Genomic DNA, 25,008 nt, shown 5'->3' with positions numbered 1-25,008 from the left:
ATGAATTCTTAATTAGCGGGCACGTGTGACTTTACAGATCGAGTTTTCAGATATCGACGAGCGATGGACTTCTTTTTATCTCATCGGTGAGTTCACCATATCGATAAAAGAATATAAAAAGAGAATCTATCTATACACGATTAAGATCTCATTTTTTTTTGTTGTTTCTTTTTTTCTTAATGTTTTTTTCCTTTTCTTTTTTTTTTTTTTTTCTTACACTCAATGACAATTCTCTTCGGTTTTATGATCATCGTCGAGAGATACATGACGCTCGTAGATGTAAATAAATTTAAAAACATAGTGGGAACGAACGATTATTTTAAATTAACAATGCCTTCGATTGGAATTAATTCTTTTTCTTCTTCTTCTTCTTCTTCTTCTTCTTTAAAGAATTATTTATCCCGTCGTTTTATCGCGTCGATACATCATTTAGAATATTTATTTTTCTACTGCAATTAAAAACGATGAACTTACGCGCAATAATTCTTCTGCCAATACTACGAAGAATAAGACGTTGTTTCGTTTATTAGTTATTCAAAATGGATCGCGGTGTTTGGAGGTGTAATTTATTTTTGATTAACGTAACAAAAACGAAACGAAACGGGAATCTCGTTATGCGAGATCGTTGGGAAACGGCGCGAGAACTCGTGGAAAATTTTTGGAAAATTTACGAGGCTTCGGTTGAGTATCACTGACACGCATTGCCGATTAATCGCCTCGCGTATGCCGCATACGGAAATATTACAAATATAGCGCACTGTTTATTTTTTCCTTGAGCAAAAATTTTTACGAAAACAAATGACGCAAATCACTTTTCTCGAACTCTACAATTTTTTCTACTATCGATAGATGAGCCGTCCGATAAAACGGACACACAACTATTATTAACACACCAGTGAAATATTCAAACTTGACTGAATCTGAAACCACACGAAATATACTATTTATTTATATGTATTTATTTATTTTATTATCGGAACGCATAAAACGTTTTCACGTTTTACAATTTATATTCAACAATGATATAAAAACAACAATCCAATATGTAAGATTCATTCATTTTAATACATTTTAAATATTACGTCAATGGGACGTGATATATATATATATATATAAATTGATGCAAATATTAATTCCCCCTTCAAAATATCAATTCGCGAAACAATATTCTCATATTGGACCGTTCATTCACGAAACAACAAATTTACACGGGTTCGCAATTATAATCACGGAACAACAACATCGATTCTTAAAACATCAATCCACGTATATAATTACATACACACCTCCTCAATCGCGATCGAAATAATTCCCACGACGAGCTTCCCTTTCGAATTGCAAAATAAAATAAGAAATAACCTCGATTTCGAAAAAAAAGAAAAAAAAAAAATCAAAATACTCGAAAATCACCGACACTCTTGAAATTCATATTACTTAATATTCATCTCTCGCGTATATATCGCGCAATCAATTGTTAGAAATTCCCGGGAAAATCGGTTCCTTCCTTTTCTCCCTTTCCTCGAACTCGATTAATCGTCGAAACCCTTTCGTGAAACGCGTACGCGCGAAAGAGAGAGCGGGAAGAACTTAGGGGAGAAGAGAGAGAGAGAGGAAGGAAAAAAGAGAACACTTTGACGATTGCCGGCGCACTCGACTGACTGTAATATAAAGTAGACTTTAATGATTAACGGGAAAAACGAGAGAAGGAAAAAAAAAAAAAAAAAAAAAAAAGACACGCGCGAACACACCGATATACACGCGCTCGTAGCGGAGATGTGCACGCGCGTGCTCGCACACGTGTGGCTGCACACACTTGCACCAACAGACAGGCACGCACGCATGCACGCATACACGAACCGAGGACACACGTAACGCGAGGAGACAGGCAAGAAATAAGTGGCATAAGCATACTTACGTACAGTACTTTTATCGCAAAACGCATAGGCGAAGCCGTATAGAGTTACGATTGCACGTAGAAAAGCGAGTTTAGAGAATATACAAGGCCGTGAAAATTCTTGCAGTATGTGCATTTGGTCACGCGTGATCGCGATTGTGATCTCGCAATTCTTTCTTGTTTTCCTTTTTCTCGTCTCGTCGAGGAACGAGACGATTAACCATATTTTTCAACAACGCGGATCATCTCGCTCGGTTTTCTTTTTTTTTTTTTTTTTTTTTTTTTTGCGCTATTTTCAATTCGTATATAATCGTAACGGCTAATGTTTCGATCGAATTTGACATTTCTTTTTTTTTTTTATTTAATTTTTATTTCGAGTCGAGTTATGGCAAATCGAACGAAACGAAGAGATGCGATATTTTCTCGCGCGGAAATTAATATTATATGCGATAAGGGTTGGTAGCCGATCGATCCGATCATTGGCCAAAGATAAAAATACGTTTCCAGCGATTATTCAGGGATCATTTGTCGCGTTTGTCGCGATAATTAAATTCACAATGTTCACCGCGTTTATCGTGGCCGATCCAAAGTATTTTCGAACCGATTTCGATCGAACGATTCGCGCCATTGTTTCCGCCTCGTACTCGCCGAATCGGTGATATTGAAATATCGGTTTTGGTTCGTATCGAAAGTTCATCCGGGATGGCCGCTCGAGGGGCCGTTGAAACTCGAGTCTCGCGAGGATCGAACCGATTTCCCTTCGACGAGAAAACGATCTCGCTCGGGACTCTTGGAGGATCGTCCTGCAAACGGCTATGAAAAGTCGTTTCCCTTCGAACGAAGAGATCCCCCCTCGTGGTTGATCCAACTTTCTCTCTCTCTCTCTCTCTTTTTTGCTTTCTTTCCTTTTTATTCTTTGCCTCTTGTGCTTGCTTTGCAGTTAAGTGAAAGTTAGAATGGATTACGGACGAAGACGAAGGAAACGTATTTCGTTGGAAATCGAAACTAAGAGGAGAAGCTAAGATGTTTCTTTCGGGATTTTGGGGGGGGGGGAGGGAGAGGGGGGGTTTCATTGATTTGAAGGTGGAAGAATGAAGGTTAGTTTATAGGTGTTTATCGTAGTGATATAAGGCAATTGAAAAAAGGGTGCTGATACATTAGACGAAGAGATGATTAATATTTTTGGAAAAAGCGACACGTGCTTTGAATATCTACTTGTAGAGAAATGTAAAATGTATTTAATAAAAAGGAAAAAAAGAAAAAAAAGAGAAAACAACGCGTTGAAGATTTTACGTCGAGGAATAGGAAAAAATTGATAGTCGTTAAACGAAACAATTCTTCGTTCAAAAACTTCGATGACGCTTCGCGTGAAATTTCCAAATTTCATTATCACACGCTCATCTTCACTCCCTCCCCTACTACACATCCCTATCTTTTCCACCCAACGAAGATCTCGCTCGCGCAATCTTGAATTTTTAATCGCACGCTCGTTGTACTCGTGGAAGAAGAGAAAGCAGAGGAAAGAAAAACAGGCAAAAGAAGAAACAATCTTCTCCAAGATTACGGTTGAACGGCCGCCATATTCCAAATTCTCGAGATTCCTCCAGCATCCTGGAACGAAGACACCTCGAAGACACCCTCCCCCATTCTCATCCGCGGCCCTCGAACGAGCGAGCACCCCTCCGCTTTTGAAGCGAGCGACTTTCTCGTGATCGATGCGACTCCTCCTTTTGTTTTCCTTGCCGCGACTCCCTTCCTCCCTGTCCTCCTCTCGAGGGCTAAGGGCGGTCACGCTGCTCTACCCTCCCCACCTTTTGTACGTTTCGAGTGGCGCCGCATTGTTCGACTCCCCCCCTCGAGTACGTACACGCAGAACGGTGCCGCGAAAACGAGGTCACGGGCCGAGGGGGTTGCAACGGTTAACGCGTGAAATTGAAATTATCGAGCAATCTCGACGGGTGGATGATGATATATACGTGTTGGAGAGGAAGTAGACTCGGTTAGACCGTCGTTCTTCGCGACTTCTTCGTCCTCGAATTCGGTTCGTTCGACGAGAATCGTTGATCGACATCATTCTTTTCGATCTTCGTTCGAAGTGGATCTCATTGATGGTTGTTCATCGTTGCTTTTTACAATTCTTTTTTCCATTTTTCGGTCGACTTTTTGTGAATGGATATCGCGTCTTGCTGTGTCTTTCGTCTTGTCGGATCTCGGACTGAATTTATCTCTCATTTTGGCAGGCGGGGTTATGGTTGAATCTTTGAATCGAGTTGGAATTCTGATTATTGATCGTGGAGAAATATTTTTAAGCTTCTCGATAATAGAATTGTGGGGGGAAATGTGGAAAAAGAGATGCTCTCGGAGAGGATAAATGATCGTAACGGCAGTTTACTTTTGATTAGAGGAATTGCGTATCTCGAACGAGTTCGTTCGAATGTTATGCTTTTTGAGAAATCATAATTAATCAGTTTCGAAAGAGCGAGTGTTAATAACGAAGGGGTGGAACGCAATTTATCAAGCAAAATGTCATTATACATTCCATAATAAATATCATCTCGTCCACCCAAAACCTATTTTATCACACGTTAATTAATGCTATCTTCTAAATTGAATTGGAAAGCTGCTACAAGAACCTGGTAGAATCGGGGAACAGTCCTGGCAACGTTTCAAACTTCCACCGCATAGCGGGCTCGTTATTCATTAATTACAAAATTGAAAACCGCGATCCCGATACTAATTTTGATCAATTTTGTAAACGACACATCATAGATCCGTGTTAAGGTAACCTCATTTGATTTACATTTAATTTCCATCTGCCTTCGTTTAATAATGCACCGACAGGTGCATCAAATTTTAACATTTACCGTGAAAACATACATTCATCTCGAATTCAACGAAAATTAATCGATAATTGCATATTGAATCATCTATCAATTTCAATTTTTCTAATAATTTAATTCTCTTCTTTTTTTTCTTTCTTTTTTTTTTTTCTTCTTACCACTCTTTCGTCTACATTGAAATTTATTTCTATGTTGCAAAATTACACGCTTCGCAGATCTAATGATTAATCATAAAGCTTTGGATTTTTATAGTTTAAAAACGTGTTTAAAAGTTCGATTAATATTCATAATCATATATTCATAATCACGACGAAAAAAGATATGTCGTTATTAAAGTCATTAGTAAGATTTCGATTTTTCGTATAAAAAAAAAACGTGAGAAGAAGTAAAAATTTTGTCGTCAAAATTCGTTTAAGAAATAGGGGAAAACATACCATTGAAGTCGCTTTTTGATTTATTCCGATATCTCAATCGGTTATCGAGATATAAGGGCTCAAAGTTTCACCATAGCGCTTAATATGGTGCGAAAGTTTTAAATGACCCACATTTTTTCTTGGAAATACTTTACTGCGTTTTTCCAGGAATCGCGTCTGTCGTTTGTCTGGAGTTTGGGATAGGTCGGTGAGACGAGGTGCGAGCGAGAGGTCCGAGTAAGCGACAAGAATGAAGATCGTAAACGATTAAAAATTATTCTTCTCTTTACACGACGATATCTCGGGAACCAAAAGTCGTACAGGGATAAATGAAAAAGTGTTTTAAAGAGGAAAGATTTGCGCTTCTAACGGTCGTTCGCTCATCGACCGGAAGTCACTATTTTCAAAGTTACGGAGGTTTAAATTATTCCTAATTTCAATAAGGTTTGGGGATGAAGATAAATGGTTAAAAATTGCCTTTTCTTTACATGATGATATTTTGAAAACTAAAAGTCGTATCGAGATAAATCAAAAAGCGTTTTAAAGGGCAAAGTTTCGCGCTTCTAACGGTTCCTCGCCTATTGATCGGAAGTCATTATCTTCGAAGTAACAGCGGTTCAAAATTTTCTTAATTTTAAAATGATTTAATCAAGTGTTAAAGTAAATTACGTTACAAATAGATTTTTTTTTTTGAAGAATATTGTTTGTAAAGATTTTGATTTAAAAAATTCTTTGGTTGAAGCAAATTTTGATCTTTATTTAATCGATTCAATTATATTGGTTAATCAAATTATGAGTTTTCTTATTTTTTTCTTTTTTCGGAAAGTATTGAATATTTTATGTTTAAACTTATGTTACGAATGTTTTGAAAACTTATACTTTAGATCTAGCGTACTTAAACTATGAGATAGTTTAGCAAGATAAATTTCACTGTCGCTTATTTTTATTTTTGAACGTTTGGAAACTGGATTCTTAAACTTCTTCCTTCTACTACCTCTTTTCGTATCAATTTCATTGCATCCACATGGATAAATCCTTATAATTCAGCGTCGATCAGATTCTCGAGGCAAAGCAAGCAAATTCGCATTAACGAGGCAGTTGTGTTGCTAAGATTAAGTATGTCTGATCCTCAGCCTCTGATTCTGCCTAATTATCGTTTATTAAAATGGGGAGAGAAGCGCGCGAGACAGAACAACAACAAACCGACTAAATTTAACGTGATTGAGTTTCGAGAAGGGGAAAGATATTTGAAGAAAAAAAAAAAAAAAGAAAAGAAAAAAGACACGAGTAAGAACTTTCGTTCGTCGAGGTGGCAAATAGTTTGACTCTTTTGAGGAGAAGATCGATCAATCGAATATCTGGAATTGAAACGATTTATTTTCAACAATGTGCGTCCCATCTGTTGAAATTTTAAATTTTCAAAATGATAGATCGAAGGGAAGAAAATGGAAGAGAATAACGCTAAAACTATCACATTACTGCCTCCATGATACCATGCTACTATGCTGCTAATTACGATGCCTTCTTCTATTCCCAACGAAAACATTCCCCACGGATGAATCTGAACCGTGGTGACGAAATACAATATTATCGATCGATCGAATTTTTCGATCGACGCTTTCTTTCATTCGAATTGATAAAAGTTCGAAAAGTTCGTTTCGTTCGTTCGTAAAGATTATTAATTTTGTTTCCACCAACTCGTCGAGGCTTACGCGCGCCAATTCGTCGAGCTTCATCGGTTATTATTTTCGCGTTTCGATTAATTATTCGGGGGTAATCGTCGCGAATACACAGCGACGCGTCATTAATATCGGGGCGAATTACATTAATTGATACCGCAAACTGCGTTACCGTTTTTGAAATTCGACGAATAAACACGGGGGAGGGGGAGAAGGGACGTTTAAAGGTTCGATTCCGCGAAAATCGCTGAAACGCATCTCATAATTTCCCTCGTGATCAAAGAGACTACCGAGAGAGAGAAAAAAAAAGAGGAGAAAGAGAATAAAAAGGGGGAAAAAAGGAGAAAATATTTTTAATCTTTCCTGACGCGAAAACGCTATGGCTACGCTGCGACACAGTTTTCGCGAAAGATCCTTCTGGAAGATAGTTCTTTGAACGTCGTGGAGAGGGAGGTAAAGAGCTTCAAAGACTTCTGAAGAATTACATTTTCCATGGAGCAGATAGCAATACGATATTTTATTTCAGGAGACAAATTTCACGGAGGGAAATCATTGTAGGGAAACTTTTAACCTCTTGGCTTATTTATAACGCAGAAGCCGCTCGTTTAGGCAGAATTTATTGCTCCCTCGCTTCGATACGGCAACATTGTATTCGTAATGAGGATTGTGTTTCGAAATGGTAAATTTCAATTTCGACTCCTTACACTGGGAATTTATAGCCCGTTATAGCTCGTATAAGCGTTTCTTCTCTTTTTTTTTTCGCGCCAATTTCCAATTTATCGATCGATCGATCGATAAATTATTGTTACGGAGAAAAAGGCTCCTCGTTTCACTCGAGGATTTCATTAACTCGTGACCGCTTCTAACGCTACGCATAAAGAGATAAATTAATACGAAGTGTATCAAAGGATACAGTTGTAATATATACTTTATATAACGTATACCTCGATAAGTTTCGAACGGACTTATCAAAGAGCAGATTATTAAATTGATAACCGGTTATACCGATGCGAGCGGATTAGTGGTTGAGGAGTAGGTCTTTCTTCAAATAAAAGGACAAGAGGTTAAATAGTTAAGATAGCTTTAATCTACGTTTGGTGCTCAACGCTCATCGAAATTTGATGAGAGTTATAAACATAGACCGATCGATAATTCCTTGCTCAATCCGGTAGCAACCCTTGCCACTCTCTCTCGTTTCTTTACATTACGTTTCGTTCAACCGCTCTCTTCTTGCGAGAAATTATTCCCGCAAACGTTTGTCATTCCTTGGACAATGAAATAAAACAATACTCGTTCCTCCACGGGGGAGAAGTTACACGGTACAGTAGAGGAATTGTCCTGCCTCCAAGTAACGGAGGATAAAAATAAAAATATAAAAAAGAAAAAAAAAAGAAAAAAGAAAAAGGACAGGAAAGAAGAATTTTGCAATTTCGTTCCTTCGGTGCTTCTTCGTGCTTTCCTCCGTTTTTTGGGGGACGAACTACTTTTTCGAAAGTAGTACTGCTTCCTCTCGTCGTCACTGTACGAAGGGTCGAAACAAAAAAAAAAAAAAAAAAAAAGAAAGAAAGAAAGAAAAAACGAACCACAAAATCGAACACGAAAATCGCTCGACGTCTTCTCTTCGGCAACAAACGCTCAACGCGTACGAACCAAGTGGAACGATAAACGGAGCAAGAAGGAAGGATGAAGCGAGAAAAGAGGGGGGAAAAAATAAATATGGAGGAAAAATAAGGAGTGTAGTAACAAGTGAGTAATATCAGTTCACACGGGGGAAACTACTACTATGCAATGAATCCAATAGCAATAAATGTATAAACAAGAAAAGAAAAGAAAAAAAGAAAAAGAAAAAGAGAAACGAATGAATAATATGTGAGGGAGAGAAAGCGTATCTGTGTGAGAAAGAGAGAGAAAGAGAGAGAGCGAGAGAGAGAGATTGAAGATTGAAAGGGGTGAAAAAGTGCGGGATAAGGAGAGAGGAAGTGAACCTCGCGGAGACGTTGAAATGCGTATACATATATATATATACATACATACATATATATACATATATCGTTTAAAAAAAAAAAGAATGAAAGAAAAAGGAAGGATAAAAAAAATCGATAAACTCGAAATCATTTCTTCGGCTCCGCCAAATCACGCTACACTATATATATATATATATAAATGAATAAATACATATATATATATATATATGAAAAAATATATATATTGTATGTCAAGAGATATTTATACTAGTATTTTAATAGTTTAGTATATAATGCAATATATATATATATATATATTGACAGAGAAAGAGAGAAAGAGAGCGATTGTATTATATAAACGATAGATTTAAAAAAGAAAAAGATACCGAGGCGTTGTAAATACATACACACATAGAAATATTATTCTATGATATACATATATATATATATTATATATATATATATTATATACATACATTGAATATGACTAGTGATACATTAAATAGAAACTATTGTATACACAAGCATATTGATATAGACGAACAACATGTGAATAGGTGAACTAATCTAAACTGAAATTTACCTATAGATATGAGTATAAGCTAAGTTAATAAAAGTTTATTATATTATATATATATATATATAAATATATATATATATATATAAAATACGAGCGACATACATACATATATATATATATAAAATATACATTCACAATAAAGATGCATAGGCATTGAGACTACGAGGGACATCTAATCATAATTAGATCAATAAACAATTAGGAACAAAGGAGGAAAAAAAGAGAAAAAATGAAAAAAATTGCGAAATTAATCACATCTTAGCGCGACTATGACAAAGGAAACAAAAAGAGAAATATGGGAAAAACGTGTTGACGAAATTTTTAGATAGAACTATATATATATATATATATTGTACTATATATATTATATATTACACATATATAATATATATATTTAATTGTTTGTACATTGGGCACGAATGCTCTATTATTTTACTGTGATCCGTGTTTTGTACGATTTTCAAAGTCACACCGCACATACAGGATCGACGTTAGCCCATGCTCTTTCCTCCGTTCCGGCCCGCGTTTCCTTTCAGAATCGATCGTTTCCGCTTCCGTGGAACGTTACCAGAAACAGAAAGAAAGAAAGAAAGAAAGAAAGAAACGTTGATTCGTAACACGCAAGCTCTACCGTACCATTTTCCACGATATTTTTACAACACACCGACGATCGGTCGACACGTAAGCGATCGTCGTCGTTCCAACTTTTTACGTGTCGTACGACGTATTTTCGAAACTCTCAAGTTCCTCGAATTCGCGAATTTCCACGATCCGAACGTTGGGAGACGACAGACAGAAAAGCCGAAACGTCGTTCCCTCTTCTTCGTTCTCGAGACGATCGATCGGCCGCGTGGAAAACGCGTGGAACGGAAGCGCGACCGGCCTCTGCCCGAGGAAATCCTTCTATTTAGCCGCGAGATAAGATCTGAGCCGCGCGATAGGGAAACTAACGTCGACCCTGGGAACACGCGTCTCGACCAAAAAAAAAAAAAAGAAAAAGAAAAAAAAAAGGTGAAAAAAAAAAAGAAGGAAAGAAAGGAAGAAGATCGCATAACCTACTTTCACGGGAATTCAGAGCTTTTATACTACGCGAATTCCATTACATCGTGTTCATTTTTACACACCGCGGAATTATCGCCGCGACGGTGGCCATCACGGCAGTTTTCCACGCTGCGTCTCTGAAATAAAGGGATTTAAAAAAAAAGAAAAAGGAAGGGTTAAAGGTGAGAATAGTCGCGAACGGGTTCAACCCCGTTTAAAGGGAGAGGGGGAAAAAGTTGAGAATTCCTTTCGATTAAAGTATTCGAAGAAAGAATCTCGGTTTCCTTTTAACAAACTTGGAAATTATCGCGACCGTTTCGATTATTCTTTTTCTTGTTGAAAGGGAGATCTGAAAATTCTTCTTTAAATCTAAAAAGGTGGCGAGAATCGATCGAATCGTGGCTGCTTCTTCTGTTAACAAGAATCAAAGATTACGATTCGCGCGATCCCTCTCCATTCCTAATAATTCTTTCCACGGAAGGACAAAAGATCTAGGTATTCTTCGTTCGAAAGGATAAAATTCTCACGATCATCCCAATTATCTGGATATTCCTGAAACCGATAATTTCGTCGCGACGATAATTCCACGCAGAGACGAGTCGAACGACACGCGCGAGTCGAAGGTGCTGCTTCTCCGGTGCGTGGTAGAAGAAAAGAGAGAGAGAGAGAGAGAGAGAGAGAGAGAGAAAGGTGATTGAATGAATTACGAATAAAAAGAAACGTCGAAAGAGGGGGGGAAAAAAGGAAGGAAGGAAGGAAGAAAGCGACGCGACATTGAGAGACGACGTTCGGACGCTCGATTAGCAATATCGCCATTAATCGTATTTTGCGCTTTCACGCTTTTGGCTGATTATTAAAAAAAAGAAAAAAAAAAAGGAAAAGCTACTACTAGTGAAAATTGTATAGAAGGGAAATAGAAGATGTGGATCGATGGTTCGATCGAAATTTAAAAAACCCTCGCCGCGAGTATGTTTGCAAGAATTCGTGCGGATTGAGGGTGATCGATCCTTGCGCGAGGACCAATTCGAGGCTCGAGACGCTTGATCCAATTTTCGCGCTCGAAGAAGACAAAGGATGTAAATTGGATCTAATTGGATATCGAGGATATGGTAGACGCCATATGTACGTGCAAATTTTCGTGAATGCAGGGGAATGGAGAATTTATATTATTAGTAAATAATTTAGATTCAAGTGATTATTCGTTGATTCGTTTTTAGTATTGACGAGGAAGAAGGAGAATTGGATAATTTAATTTGCGAGGGATACATAATTTTTAACTTTCTCTTTTTTTCAAATGTAAAATGTAAGGGGATGAAATGCTTTGTTGCCACTTGGTGCTATAAGTATTAGTAAAAGAGAAGAAAAAAAAATTTTAACGAAGAATTAGAATTGAGAAGAGAGAATCTAAAAAAAAAAAAAAAAGAAAAAAACAAATACCAAGAGAATTTTTTCACCGAATATTTCTCGTGAAAAAATGTCGACGAACGTAATAGAATTTTAGAAGAAAATTCCTAATCGTAACTCTTACGCGAAATTACTATAGAAAATTGTTAAATTTAGAAGAAGAAGAAGAAGAAGAAGAAGAAGAAGAAAAAAAAAGTGAAATATTCGTAGGAATAATACGCTTCTGCTAAAGAGAGCAATAATCGTTTTTTATGTTGTGATAAATCAATCATAGGATCATACGCGGACATTCGTGGACATTCGTACTCATCGCCGGATAGAATGTTAGTTTAATAAAATTACAGGGACGAAACATATCGTAATAATATAACACTCGTAGGTTTTATCGTTCAAAAAAAAAAAAAAAAAAAAAAGTAAACTGCTAAAGTGCGTACAACTCCCTTCGATTGTTTTTTAAATGTTTATACAGAGCTTTGTAGAATAACGAGTTTTTTGTCATAGAACTGTAACATATCAAGTTTTTGGGACAAAATGATCCGAAGTTGCTGCTTTCCAGTGTAGCAGATTTTAAAAATGAATGAACGAGGAGGTTGCATGATCACAAAATATAATTGTTGGTTCGAAAGGCGACGAGAAGCGTAACCATTATCCTTTCACTTAATTTTTATATTTTATTATGCGCGATTAAATATAACGCATATGTTTATCGTGTTGTTTTCAATGTTTAGCGAATGAAAAAGATGCGATAAGAATATATGATATACGAAAAGCAAAGCACTAAGAGAAATATAAGTAGAAAGCGTAAGTGGAAATGGATCGTTCATTGTCAGACATGCTTGCTGCAACCAGTGTATCGAAAATGTATAATCTCACTGCATCTTTATATATTTTAGCGATTACTTTAACAATGATTACTTGAACAAATATTGTTCGCCTTAATAATTACATACAATTAGAATATTTCTTATCTTTTTATTAACAAAAATTTTCGAAAGATATTTAAATTTTAATCGAACGAAGAGAACAAATTCTACAATGTTCGTTAAACAAAATTTATTTTTTTACGACAAGTATTTCATCCAAGAATATGTTTTTTTTTTTTTATATATATAATTTTTGTCTACGATACGAAATCCCAACAGAAAATAATAACGAAGAAAAAAATAAAAACCGCAACAAAATTTTACAAAATTATCGAAATACTTTAAAACGTTATTAAAATATCGAGCAGAAAAAGAAAATTGCACAAATTATAAAGTTCGATAGAGATAAATACTTTCAAATGAATGTAGATGGGGGGAAGAAGGAGAAGAAATATATACGGTAGAAAGGAAAAGAGAGAAAGACGAAGACAACATAGATGATTCTTACTTGGTTGCGATGGACAACATCGGGGAATCGAAAGCCGATATAGGTTCGAAGACACGCGTGGAGTTGCGGAACAGAGTTCAGGGGTGTATTCACCTGGCGCCGCCCCAAGTCACGCCTACCTGCGCAATTCCAAACGTAGGCAGGCACGCCTACGCGTGCACCGACACACCGTACGCTCCCACCTACGCGACCTACATACAGTCCAAGCCAAAATTCCCTGGACGTTGGCTCGTTTCTGGCACCGTTCTCTCCTAACCAACCTTCGATCGCCTCCAATTCGCTCGAAAATTTATCGAATTCGAGTCGTGGTAACATTTCATTCCCTTCCACAATATTAATCTTATAATTTTAACCTCGATCGACTCGATTATATATAAAATAGGCGAATTTTTTCTTTTTCCAATCTGATTTATAAAATTTCACTCGCTTCTCCAAAACTCATCCTCATCTCCCGATACAATCCATTCCCTGTTTACTAATCACCCTCGCTGAAACTCAGCCCTAAAAAACCCATCTTTCCAAATCAATCGAATTCCACACCTATGGAACGCGTTAGAAATTAATTAAAAAAAATATATATACGATTAATCCACGATCAAATCCTACCTTTGCAAAACTCCATCGTCAAAAATCCATCCTGCGCGTGAAAATTCACGCGAGCCCCGTCGAAGAGAAGCGCAAGAGCGAAAAATTAATCCCGAATCGATAACGTTCTCCTTCCATCCTTCGCGTTTAACCTCGATCGTTGCGTAACGAACGGACACGAGAGCCAACGAGAAAGCAGCCACCAACCCTCCTACGAATTTTGCCCTCGACTGTATCGACAGGTGAACGCTTACCGCTGGTTGCCGCGACCCAAGGGACACGTACGACCCGTACGAAGGTTGCTCTCGGTGTTGGTCGCTCACTGTGGGTGTGTATGTGTGTGTGTATGCGGGTTGGTAGGTGGAAGGTGGCGAGGCCTACGCCTACCACCCCCGTACGACCGATCACGCCGAGACTGCTCCTACTACCCCAGTTCGTTGCGACGCGCGTTTCGCGAGTTTGCGGAGCGGGTCACCCGGTGACACGTTCCTATCCCATACAACGACCTGGTTTATGCATATACGTGTGTATATATATTTACATATATAGATATGTATATATGTATATGCACCCCTGGACTTTTACCTAGAGAAAAGTTAGGCTCTAACCTTGGCGAAGTTGCCCGAGGGTTGCGCTCCTCGCTCGTGTGTCTTCCAAGGAACTTTGATACCGATTCGTGCCGACGATGTCGTGTTTAACAAGCTGGTCGAGAGGATCTTTGGATCTCGAGAGTTCTTTTGTGGAACAGGGAGTTCTTTCTCTCGAGTTTCTCGCGGAGGGTGGAACTGACGAATTTTACAGGCGATTTTTCTCTTCCTTTCTTTCGAAACTGGGTATTTTTTGTTTCTCTTTTTTTTTTTTTGCGATACAATTTTATTACTCGCGACTCGAGTAAACGCGATTTAAAGAAGATTCGATCAAACTCAAACTTTCGAGTCTTCGAAATAGTCTCGAAGTCGAAAAAATTTCAGTCAGCTTTTAATTGAAAACAATTTGCAGCTCACGACAACGATTAATATCTAACGGAAGGCAGAGATAACAAGACAGAATCGCGACAGCAATTTTCCAACAGCCTTCGTTTTCCTTTCTTTTTTTTTTTTTTTTTTCCTGGAAACAGAGGAGTCGCATTTCGCGTCGTCATGGAGCACGTGGCTCGCTTCTCGTCACCCCGTTTCTCGACAGCGAATTCCGTTAATAGGGGCGTGTATCACGATCTCGACCCTTCTCTCTCTCTCTCTCTTCCCCGCTCTATGCTCTTTCACCCTTCCTGCTCGCCTACGCCTATCTCGGAAACGACGAGGCAACCTTTTTGCACTGAGAGAATGGCGGACCGGCTGAAAAATGTCGCGCGACGCCTCATTGGACGCGAAAAGTTGCGGCGTGGTCGCGTTTTCATACCTCGATCGACCTCCCCTCCCCACACTCCGCCACAAACGGCTCGTGAAATTTTCTATTAAAGCGTCCTTCGTCCCTTTACACAACCGATCCGAATCTTGGAATTGGTTTTTCACTCATTTGCGAACAACGGATAACAGAGATAAAGATTTATCATATGTATATATATATATATATACATACGAGGTTTATACACGAGTTTTCCTTCCTTCGTCGGGAAAATGAAATGAAATATTCTTTATAGATTTTCAGACTTTGCGCGGATTTTATTTCACGCAGGTATTTCACGAACGTTTGGAGAAATTTCTTTCTCCTCTACTTCACTCGCGTGATCGATCGTTGAAGTGAATGGAAGTTGGGGAAGTTGGAGGAGGTTAGCTCGTTTTATTCATTCAAGCTAAGCTTATAATTTTGGATACACTCCCGTCGTTTATTTCGAGGTTACATTTTAAATTATATTCGTATTTCTGAATCATTGTTGCAATGAGATTATAGGCATGGATTCTCTTCAATTGATTAACCGATTAGAATCAACTAATTTTATCTATCCGCCGCAGTAATAAAACTGCAGCAATTATCTCGTTAATTATTCATCGAGGTATATAAAATTAACGAAGGATTAACGAAGTATCTTGATGCAAGTATCTTGCCTTTTCCCTCTTAACTTTTTAAAGAAAGTTTAAACTCGGCTCGATGAGTTTCGATTAGATTTGTTATAAATGGAATGATTTTTAATCAAGCTTTAACCCATCGGGTTTAACGTTGCCCGATCGATTTAACCGTTCATTAATTACAAGAATAAATATTAAATGTTTAACGGGGAGAGGGGAGATATCAGAAAATCCAGGAAACCGGGAACGTATATATTCCGTTGAAATAAACTCGTTCAGATAGGAATCCGCCTATCCTTATAAACGCATCGATTCTCGATAAACAAATTAACAGAAATTAAAACGAGAAACGAGTGGAAATTAAATCAGGAAAGACGTTCCTATTTAATTCGCGGGATATGCGTACAATCTATACCTTAATTACATTTTTTTTTCTTTTTTTTTCCCCCTCTCTCCCCTCCCTCTTCATTTTATTCATTTCCAACAAACTGTTTAACGAATCGTATTTGCTAGACAATACTTCCTTTAATTATCGATAACGTGAGGTGCAGAGGATATTCAATTAGCATTTAAATGATATCTAATTACGATTAATATTAATATTGGAAGATTGAATATATATATATATATATGGGAAGAAAAAAACGTTTTTACGATAAAACGACGATTTAAAAAAATAAAAACTTTTGGACGATACAAATTCGATATTTTGATACAACTTAACGCGTAGTTAAATTATCGTGTATCAATAATATTTGAAAATACTACCAAGTTATATCAAATAATATTTGATAACGAATGCTGTCGAAAGATAATTTATAAAACGTATTCTTTTTTTTTTAATTTTTATTTTTTCAGAATAATTTTTCATTCCATTCTCGTCGAATGTGCATAAAATTTAGATTACGGCTATCTTTTATCCACTATTTTCTCAATTTAGCATCTATTTATTTCCATGATCTCCTCCTCGACCGATCCAACTCTTTATCTCTCTTTTCGAAGAAGCGTTTCGATTTCTCTAATTATTCTCGAATCATCGCGATGAAATATCATTTCGTTTTGAGATTAATTCGTAAAAGTAAACTCGCCTCTCTTCGGCCCAGAAAATATAATCTAAACGGCATCAAATCCCGAAAGGAAGTTGATAAACACGTGCGACACCTGACTTCCGCAAAAGCGAACGTTGCGAAAGCTAAGGATACTGAGAATGATCGACGACGCCGCAACTTCGTTGATCACTTTTATGCACTCGTCGCACATTTTGGCAGTCCGTTTCTGCAATCATCGAAGGGAGATATGCAAACTCGCACTTTTTGCAGTAACTTAGTAAGCACCTCGTCCACGAATGCTCGTTGCTAATAATGCTTTAGAGAAAAAAAAAGGGGGGGAGGGGGGAAAGAACAAGAAGAAGGAGAAGGAGAAGAAGAAGAAATTTTCATGAATTCGTCGCGATGAAATTATATAGTAGATAAAAAGAAAGAAAAAAAAAAAAAAAGAAAAAAAAACGATATAAAGGCGAACGATGACAATAGAAGAATATATTTATTCACTTAACTTATAGAGGTGAGCATTACATAATCTAGGAGAGAGAAGAAAGAAGGGAGGAAGAGAGAGAGAGAGAGAGAGAGAGAGAGAGAGAGAGAGAGAGAAAGAGAGAGATATTTGATTTATTAGAGAATATTCGTTTGATATATTTAGGGAAATTTGTTGCATTTAGAAAATGATAATTAGCGTGCCTTTTTTAGGTTGAAAAAAAAAATGTAGAAATATATAATACTATATTGAGATAATCGTTGGTGTTTATTGATAGTAGATAAAGGATAATACGTTGGTATAATATATGATAGAGATTAAGTTTTCTTCATTAGGACGAAGAGTTGAAAATAGATTAAGAAAGTCTGCTGTGATTTGATAATACGTGAATACTTTATCAGATACGGATGATAGTTCATTTCGTTTCATTCGATTAAGAAATTTAACGATTATTTCGTAATTATATATAACGAAGTGTTACATATATTACGGGCAATTTTAACGAAACCAAGTGGCAATTAGCTGCTTACTACTTCTTGTGTTGGAGATATAGATAAAAGAATATATGAATTTGAAAAAAAGAAAAAGAAAAAGAAAAAAGAAAATTGTAAGTTATGCTAATACGAATTAAAAAGAATTGTAATTCTTATTTGTTAAAAGCGTATATAAAGAACAAAAAAGAACGAATCAAGAAATTTTTACTTTACTTTGTACTCTAAAAAAGGATCCTCGTTTTTTTTTTTTTTTTTTTTTTTCTTCTTTTTACAACTCGTATCAAAAATCAAAAGGTTGCTCTCTTCGTAATACTTCTTAGCCTCTTGGAATACCTTAGAAACGATTCGAATCGATAGAAAGAATTCTAAATGTCATGCATTCTTTCTCCAATTCTCATCCATTCTTTTGTACGGACCTAACGAAGACGACAATCGCCTCTTCTGGTTCCTTTCGACGAGCCTCGATCGCCCCATTCACTCCTCGGTTCGTTCTTTCTCGTTTGCTCCGGATACCCGCAGAAATACACGTAAACACATTCTATACACATGTACACATATATATACATACACATATATATATATATATACACACACAAATCGCTCAGAAACACGTGGTACACACAAGATAATAGACACAGAGGAACGTACGACACGAGCAATGCAGTGTTCAAATACCTTGAAAGCCACCCTGTAGATCGGAATCTCGCATATAGTACTAAATACAGATTGTATAACACTTAACTAAGCTTTCCGTAACGATAAAATACATAAAATGAACGAAAGGGAACGAGAGAAAGAGCGAGCGTACGAGAATTAGTGAGAGAGAGAGAGAGAGAGGGAGAATGAAAGGAAAAAAAGAAAGAAAGAAAGAGAGAGAGAGTGAGAGAGAGAGAGAGAGAGAGGGAGAGGTAGAAGGGAGAAAATGTACATGAATGAACCAAATTAGCGAGAAAAAGAGAGATTGAGAAAGGAGAGAGAGAGAGAGAGAGAGAGAAAAGAGAAATAAAATAACACGCAAGCAAAGGTGAAAGATTGAGAACGAGAGGAACCTACGAGTTGTTATGTTTTCTACAATAACGTTTGTACCGACTTACAACAATATTTGTACAATATATCGATAAAAGAAAAAAATGAAGTTACGTACCTATACAATATAGGTATACCCAGATGCAATAACTTTTTTAAACCGTATTTAATGAAATAAAAAAAAAAAAAAAAAGAAGATGAAAACGAAGGTGAAGAAGAAGAAGAAGAAGAAAAAGAAGAGGAAGAGGAGGAAGAAGAAAGGAAAGAGAGAAAAACCAAGCCGGAATATTTTTCATACTTGTAACGAAGTCATGGCGGCCGATCCGAGCGCCACCGCGCCGGATGTCCGCGTGACGCCACATCGTTTCGTTTTGTGTGCCAACCAAGAGATTTTAGATTTTTTGCTTTGCAGATGATGTGTGACACGCGCGCGACCCGCGTCCCCGAATCTCTCGGTCGCGAATACAGAGATCGATCGATCGACGCCCATTGCCGTTTTCGAAAAACAAAACAAAAAGGAAAAAAAAATAGAAAAAAGAAAAAGGTGGAAAAAGAGAGGAAGAGGAAAAACGAGGGAAGAAAGAGAGAGAGAGAGAGAGAGAGAGAGAGAGAAAGAAAGAAGGAATAAATAAAGAAACCCTACATTCCAGCACGTACACCCAAGCACTGACGTCCAGATCGCTTGATTTATCGAGTTTAAACCGCTAGTGATTTTTTAGAGACGAGATAACGTGACGTTGTTAAGAGAGAAATAATGCGCGTAGCTAGTTTTGCCTCGGTCGCCCCCATTTTTTAGGAATCTCGCTCGAACGAATCCTGAAACGAGACGCAGCTTCGTTCGCGAAACCGACAATTATCACATATTTTTGTTTAATAGAATATCGATACTTTATTCGAATGTTGGCGATATGATTCTTAACTCTTTCGTTTTATTCGTATAATATATATGTAACGTCGTGCAACATTGATTTGTCGCTGTAAATTTATTTTTGCCTTATTGGATCCTTTTTGGAAGGAATGGTAAAAAAAGAAGATAATTTTCTCCAGAAAATTCTCAACCGAGAAATCTAAATGTGAAGAGACACGGAAAATTCTAACGATCTAAGATCACGCAAGAAGAATTGTCGGGACACGTATGTAACGTAAACGAAAGAAAAGATCACTGGAACAAAAACGATTTGTTTAAACGATTTATCTAACCGTACGTGTTCCGATTCGTTTGCAAAGAAGTTGACAAGGTTCCCTTTTACGCGGGAACGTTTCTCGAGACGTGAAAAGCACACGAGCCGTGTCACGTACGGTGTACGTCAATGTTCGAACGAGCATGGGGAATAATCTTCGCACCATAATCTCGCTTGATTAACATTTCACAAATTTCGTGACGTAAAAGTATAATTTGCTTTCAATTATAAAAAAAAAAAAGGTTGGCGATAAAATTTCTCTCTCTCGTAATTAAAATGTTTTATCATTGTTCTTTTTCGTGTGCCATCTTTATTAAAGAAAAAAAAAAAAAGAAAAGAAATCTTCTATTTACTCGAAAAGTTTTAATTCACGTGCGTGTCTTAACTAATTTTGCTCGATATATCTCGAGAAATAAAGAAAAAACGAGTACGCAAGAAACGTAAGACATCTTAAAAAGGAGTGCATATATAAATATATCGATGATGGAATTTCCTTCGACACTTTGACTGCATAATTGTGAAATTTATGTGTGTGTACATTAACGACATTTTCTTTCACTTGCTTCAACGCGATTCGATATAATATATGATAGTTTAAAAAATGAAATTGTTCGTTTCGCATTGTTCATGTGTCGGAAATTCGACAATAATGCTCGTTTAATGAAAAAAATTTTTATTTTCTAATCAAACGATCGACGATATATTAATTTCGATATCATTCTTCTGATCAAATACTTCGGATCAACTTCCATAATTCTAATCTCAATGGTTCTTAAACTTAAATCGATATACTATATCATCAAATGTACACACTTTGTGGTCTTTCGTTATCGCATTCGAGTTATCCTTCGGCCATGAAACAATGTCCATCACGCTCGTTCCACAACACGGACTTGACTAACACCCAGTACGTCGAAAGCGTCGCGTGATGTGCCCGGAGAACACTCTGGCGCGACCTTGCTGATCTTAGATATCACGGCCCGCGATAGGACACGTAGATGAGTTATCGAGGCGCGATCATCATCGGCTCGCCGCCCGTAGACAATAGGGAACAACGGTAGCGCGAACGAATGGAAAACGCGTCTCGTTTTCGCAATTCACTCCTCTGCTGGTGGTCGTCTCGAGGCAGCGGGGACGTTCGATCGACGCGAACGATCGAGCCAAGTTCCATCTAGGGAAGAACCAATGTTAAGATCCCCCGTTGCCTCGATGATCGATCTTCCGATCACGTCGAGGCCTCGTGAACGCTACTTCGTCACAGAGATTTGTTTCGCGAATATTTCGAAATTTTGCGAACGCGGCCGAGATCTCGCGAATACTTGGAAACATTGCGAACGCGAATATTTTGAGATCTCGCGAACACTTTGAGACCTTGCGAATATTTCCAATTCTTGAGAGCGCGCCTCGAGATCTCACGAATATTTCCAAGTGTTTCGCCAATATTTTGAGATCTCGTGGATATTTTCCCGATTAGATTAATTCGCAAATACTCTGAGAATTTCGCTCGAAGTGATCGTCGATAAGGTCTCGACGATGGAACCGGTCAGAGGGCGAAAAGGAAAGGGAAAAAAATTCTAAAAAAAAAAAAAAAAAAAAAGAAACAAAAAGTAAGAAAAAAAAGAGAAACGGAAAGAAATGGAATAGAAGAATAGAAAAATGGTGCTCCGAAAGCTTATGCGTCTTTCTGGCGTTCGTCGTACTCGCTATTCCCGCCGTTCTATCGGATCTGCGGATGTTGAGGTAAAAGCGTGGAGAAGAAAGATGTGTCCACGCGTTGTTCAAAAGTCACGGATCCTTCGAGGAGGAGGATCGATTGTAAAAAAAAAAAGAAAAAAAAAAAAGAAAAAAGAAAAAATGGAACAAAAAGACATATGTACACATACACATCACACACACATACACACACACGTACATACACAGGTAAAATCGCTAAAGAAAGAAAGCTCTTGTGCACACACGTACATACACGTACACACACGTATACACGTACGATCATATGCCGCTCATGAGAACACAATGTCCATCGGTTGCTCGAAGACGCGGTTCGAGCTTGCGATTTCGGAGAAAGGAAAAGAATGGATACGGAAAGTTGTTTTGTAAAACAAATGTGCAGCGTGAACGACTTCTGTCGGTGTATAACAGCGAATAAATTTTTGATAAATAGTAACGATTAAATGATAGATAATGAAGGATAATTCTGTTCTTTGTTTCTGCGTAAATCTAAGATTGAAACGCGTCGGATGGAGCACGTGATTGACTCTAACCGAAGATTCGCTTTCGATGGAACTTGTCGGTCGCAGCTTGCGTGTTTCAACACGGAGAAAGAAAAAAAACCAAAAAAACGAAAAAAAAAAAAACAAATATGCGTGTAACGTTCTAGGATGGTTATCAAACAGCGTGGTCAAAGTGATCTTCGAGACGATGCACGTTCACACGTGTAAGATATTATTCCAGGATATATACATATTATATATATCTCGACAGTTGAGAAATATATATATATATAAAAAAAAAAGGAGAAAAAAAAAAAAAGAAAAAAAAATATCGGAGAGAAAGACTTGTCCGTAAAACTACTTCACCACGTTGACACGCGTTCTTGATCATTATGGGTACTACGCCTTGTTTCGTGTAAAATGACGTTTTGTTTCGGTTCTTAGGCGAACGAATGCATATCATAGTTGTAAATTAACGATTTGTGAAATAAAAGCTGCAAACTGTTTGTGTTAACAATAGGTCATTGAACCTTGATGTCGTTCTTTTCTTTTTCTTTTTTTCCTTTTTCTTTCTTCTTTTTTTTTTTCTTCCTTCACAATTTTTTATTATGCCCGTTCGTAGAATAGCTTTTACGCCTTTTGCACAATTTTTAATGTCTTCTCCCTTTCTCCCTCAATGGATCGCTTTCTTTTCGATTTCGATCCCCTAATATTTATTACATCGCAAAAGACCTTGATTTAATTAGATAATACTTTCTCCTCTTTTCCTTTTTTCTTTTTTCTATATTTAATTCGAACTTTGTTTAACAAACGTCAAGATTTATTCATTATTACCACGTCACAGATGATGAGAACGAATACGCGACAATAATAATCGGTAAGTCCTTATCCTTTACTTTTATCCGTTTTATCCGTTTTATATATATACACGTGTTAACTCTCTTCGCATGCCTCTCTTTTTTACACGATTTTACACAAAATTTCTTTCTTCACACGTTTGCACAATGCATAATATATACACACACACACACACACACACACACACACTCTAGCACATCCATCCTTATTTCTTTCACATTCCCCGCCGCCGCTTTCGAACTAGATCACGCACGGGAGAAAAACACGAGGAATCGATCCACCATCATCCACCCCTCCTCCACTCCTCGAAAACCATGGGTCAGCAACCGAGCCGAGAAAATCATCCCCTCGCGATCCTTCTCCCCGTTCTCCCCGAAACCCACGAATTCCACGAATCTAACGGACCACGATAATTTCAGGTGTCGCTGGCCCTCGGTTTGGAGGCGGGCGGTTGGGGCGCCCTGGTGGAACGCAGCACGGGCGGAGGCGGCGGAAGCGGTTCCCTGCTGGGCCACGGCGGTTTCGCTAGCCTGGCGGGGTTGGCGCGTCGGTGCGGCGTCTGTCTGGCCACGTTTCCTTCCGCCTGGCTGCTGGAACGGCACGCGTTGCTCCAACACGCCGGCCAGGCGAGCGACGACAAGCCGTTCACCTGCGAGCAATGCGGCCAACGCTACCGCTACCGTTCCGCCTACGTGAAGCATCGGGAGCAGAATCACCGCGCCCGCCTCCCCGCCGACAAGCTGTTCACCTGCGACGTGTGCGGGATGCAGTTCAGGTATCTCAAGTCGTTCAAGAAGCACAGGCTGAACCACGCGCTGGAACGGTTGCAACGGGCGCCCGAGCCGCAGAGCGGCGCGATGTCCGCGGTGTCCGCCGCGGCCGAGAGGAGCGACCAGGTGTCGAGCACCGGGGAGCCGTCCCAGGTGGAGACGGGCAGCGACACGACCACGAATCCCGGCGAGGAGGAGACGACGAGGGGGGCGTTCAACGAGAACGCGCGGGAGGAGAGCGTGTCCGAGACGGCGAGCGTGCACGGGGAGAATCCGGGGGAGGCGGTGGAGGTGCAGATGCCGGGGGAGGCAGTTGGAGGGATGGGGGGATCGGCGGGCGCGAGCGAGGTCGGGGAGGCGGACGACAACGCCGTGGACGACGACCGGTCGGAGGTGGTGACAGGCGCCGACCGGGTGATCGGCTTGGCGAGGGGAAGCCACGAGGTGGACAGGCGCGAGCGCCGCTTCGCCTGCCCTTTCTGCGGTAAGTGCGTCCGCTCGAAGGAGAATCTGAAGCTGCACGTGCGCAAGCACACGGGCGAGCGCCCGTTCGTCTGCCTGTTCTGCGGCCGGGCGTTCGGCGGGAAGAGCGACCTGACCAGGCATCTCCGTATACACACCGGGGAGAGGCCTTACCACTGCGAGATGTGCGGCAAATGCTTCGCAAGGGCGGACTACCTGTCCAAGCATCTCACCACCCATATACATCAGCGTTAACCGCGTTGCGCGTACGGCGATCGCGCGTTCTTCGCGTTTCCCGGTCCGCGCCTTTCGATGCGAACGGGGTTGTTCCAGATCGTCGAAGATCGATCTTTATATCGCGACGATATATGCGAGAATTTTCGTTGTTACGCATAACGTACGTATAGGTTTTAGTTTCGGCCAGTGTTGGCGCACGCTTCAGGGACCGATGGTCACTCGTATACAACGACTACTTTAACCAAACGAATAATTCTTTTCTCCCGCGATAAACGAATGCTGCGTCCGTTTACACCTGGAACACCTTTTTCGCCTCGAGATAATTGAACGTAAATAGGAGGAGACGTGATAGATGGAGAACGATGTTGATCGATCCATTACGACGAGATCGATAAAAGGCGCGCACAGGAAGACGTGGGAAGAGAAGGTAGTACTCGATGTAGAATATTCGTATGTT

General features: G+C 38.9%; 1 protein-coding gene across 2 annotated transcripts in view; it reads left to right on the top strand.

The window, feature by feature from the left end:
- mamo (zinc finger protein 628-like) overlaps positions 1-24,716 on the top strand; it is a 78,819-nt gene extending 54,103 nt beyond the window's left edge. For both annotated transcript variants that reach the window (XM_003694680.4, XM_012487870.3), the window contains exon 4: positions 23,502-24,716. In XM_003694680.4, coding sequence (XP_003694728.2) covers positions 23,502-24,569 — 1,068 coding nt within the window. In that variant the 3' untranslated portion in view covers positions 24,570-24,716. The remainder of the gene's footprint in view (positions 1-23,501) is intronic.
- The last annotated feature ends 292 nt before the right edge of the window (positions 24,717-25,008 follow it).

This window comes from Apis florea, unplaced genomic scaffold, assembly GCF_048593485.1.
Source record: "Apis florea isolate Af1SG1 unplaced genomic scaffold, ASM4859348v1 contig_2293_pilon, whole genome shotgun sequence".
NCBI classification, from domain to species: Eukaryota; Metazoa; Arthropoda; class Insecta; order Hymenoptera; family Apidae; genus Apis; species Apis florea.
Note: the sequence above shows the minus strand (reverse complement) of the source record. Positions and strands in the feature narration are given on the sequence as shown.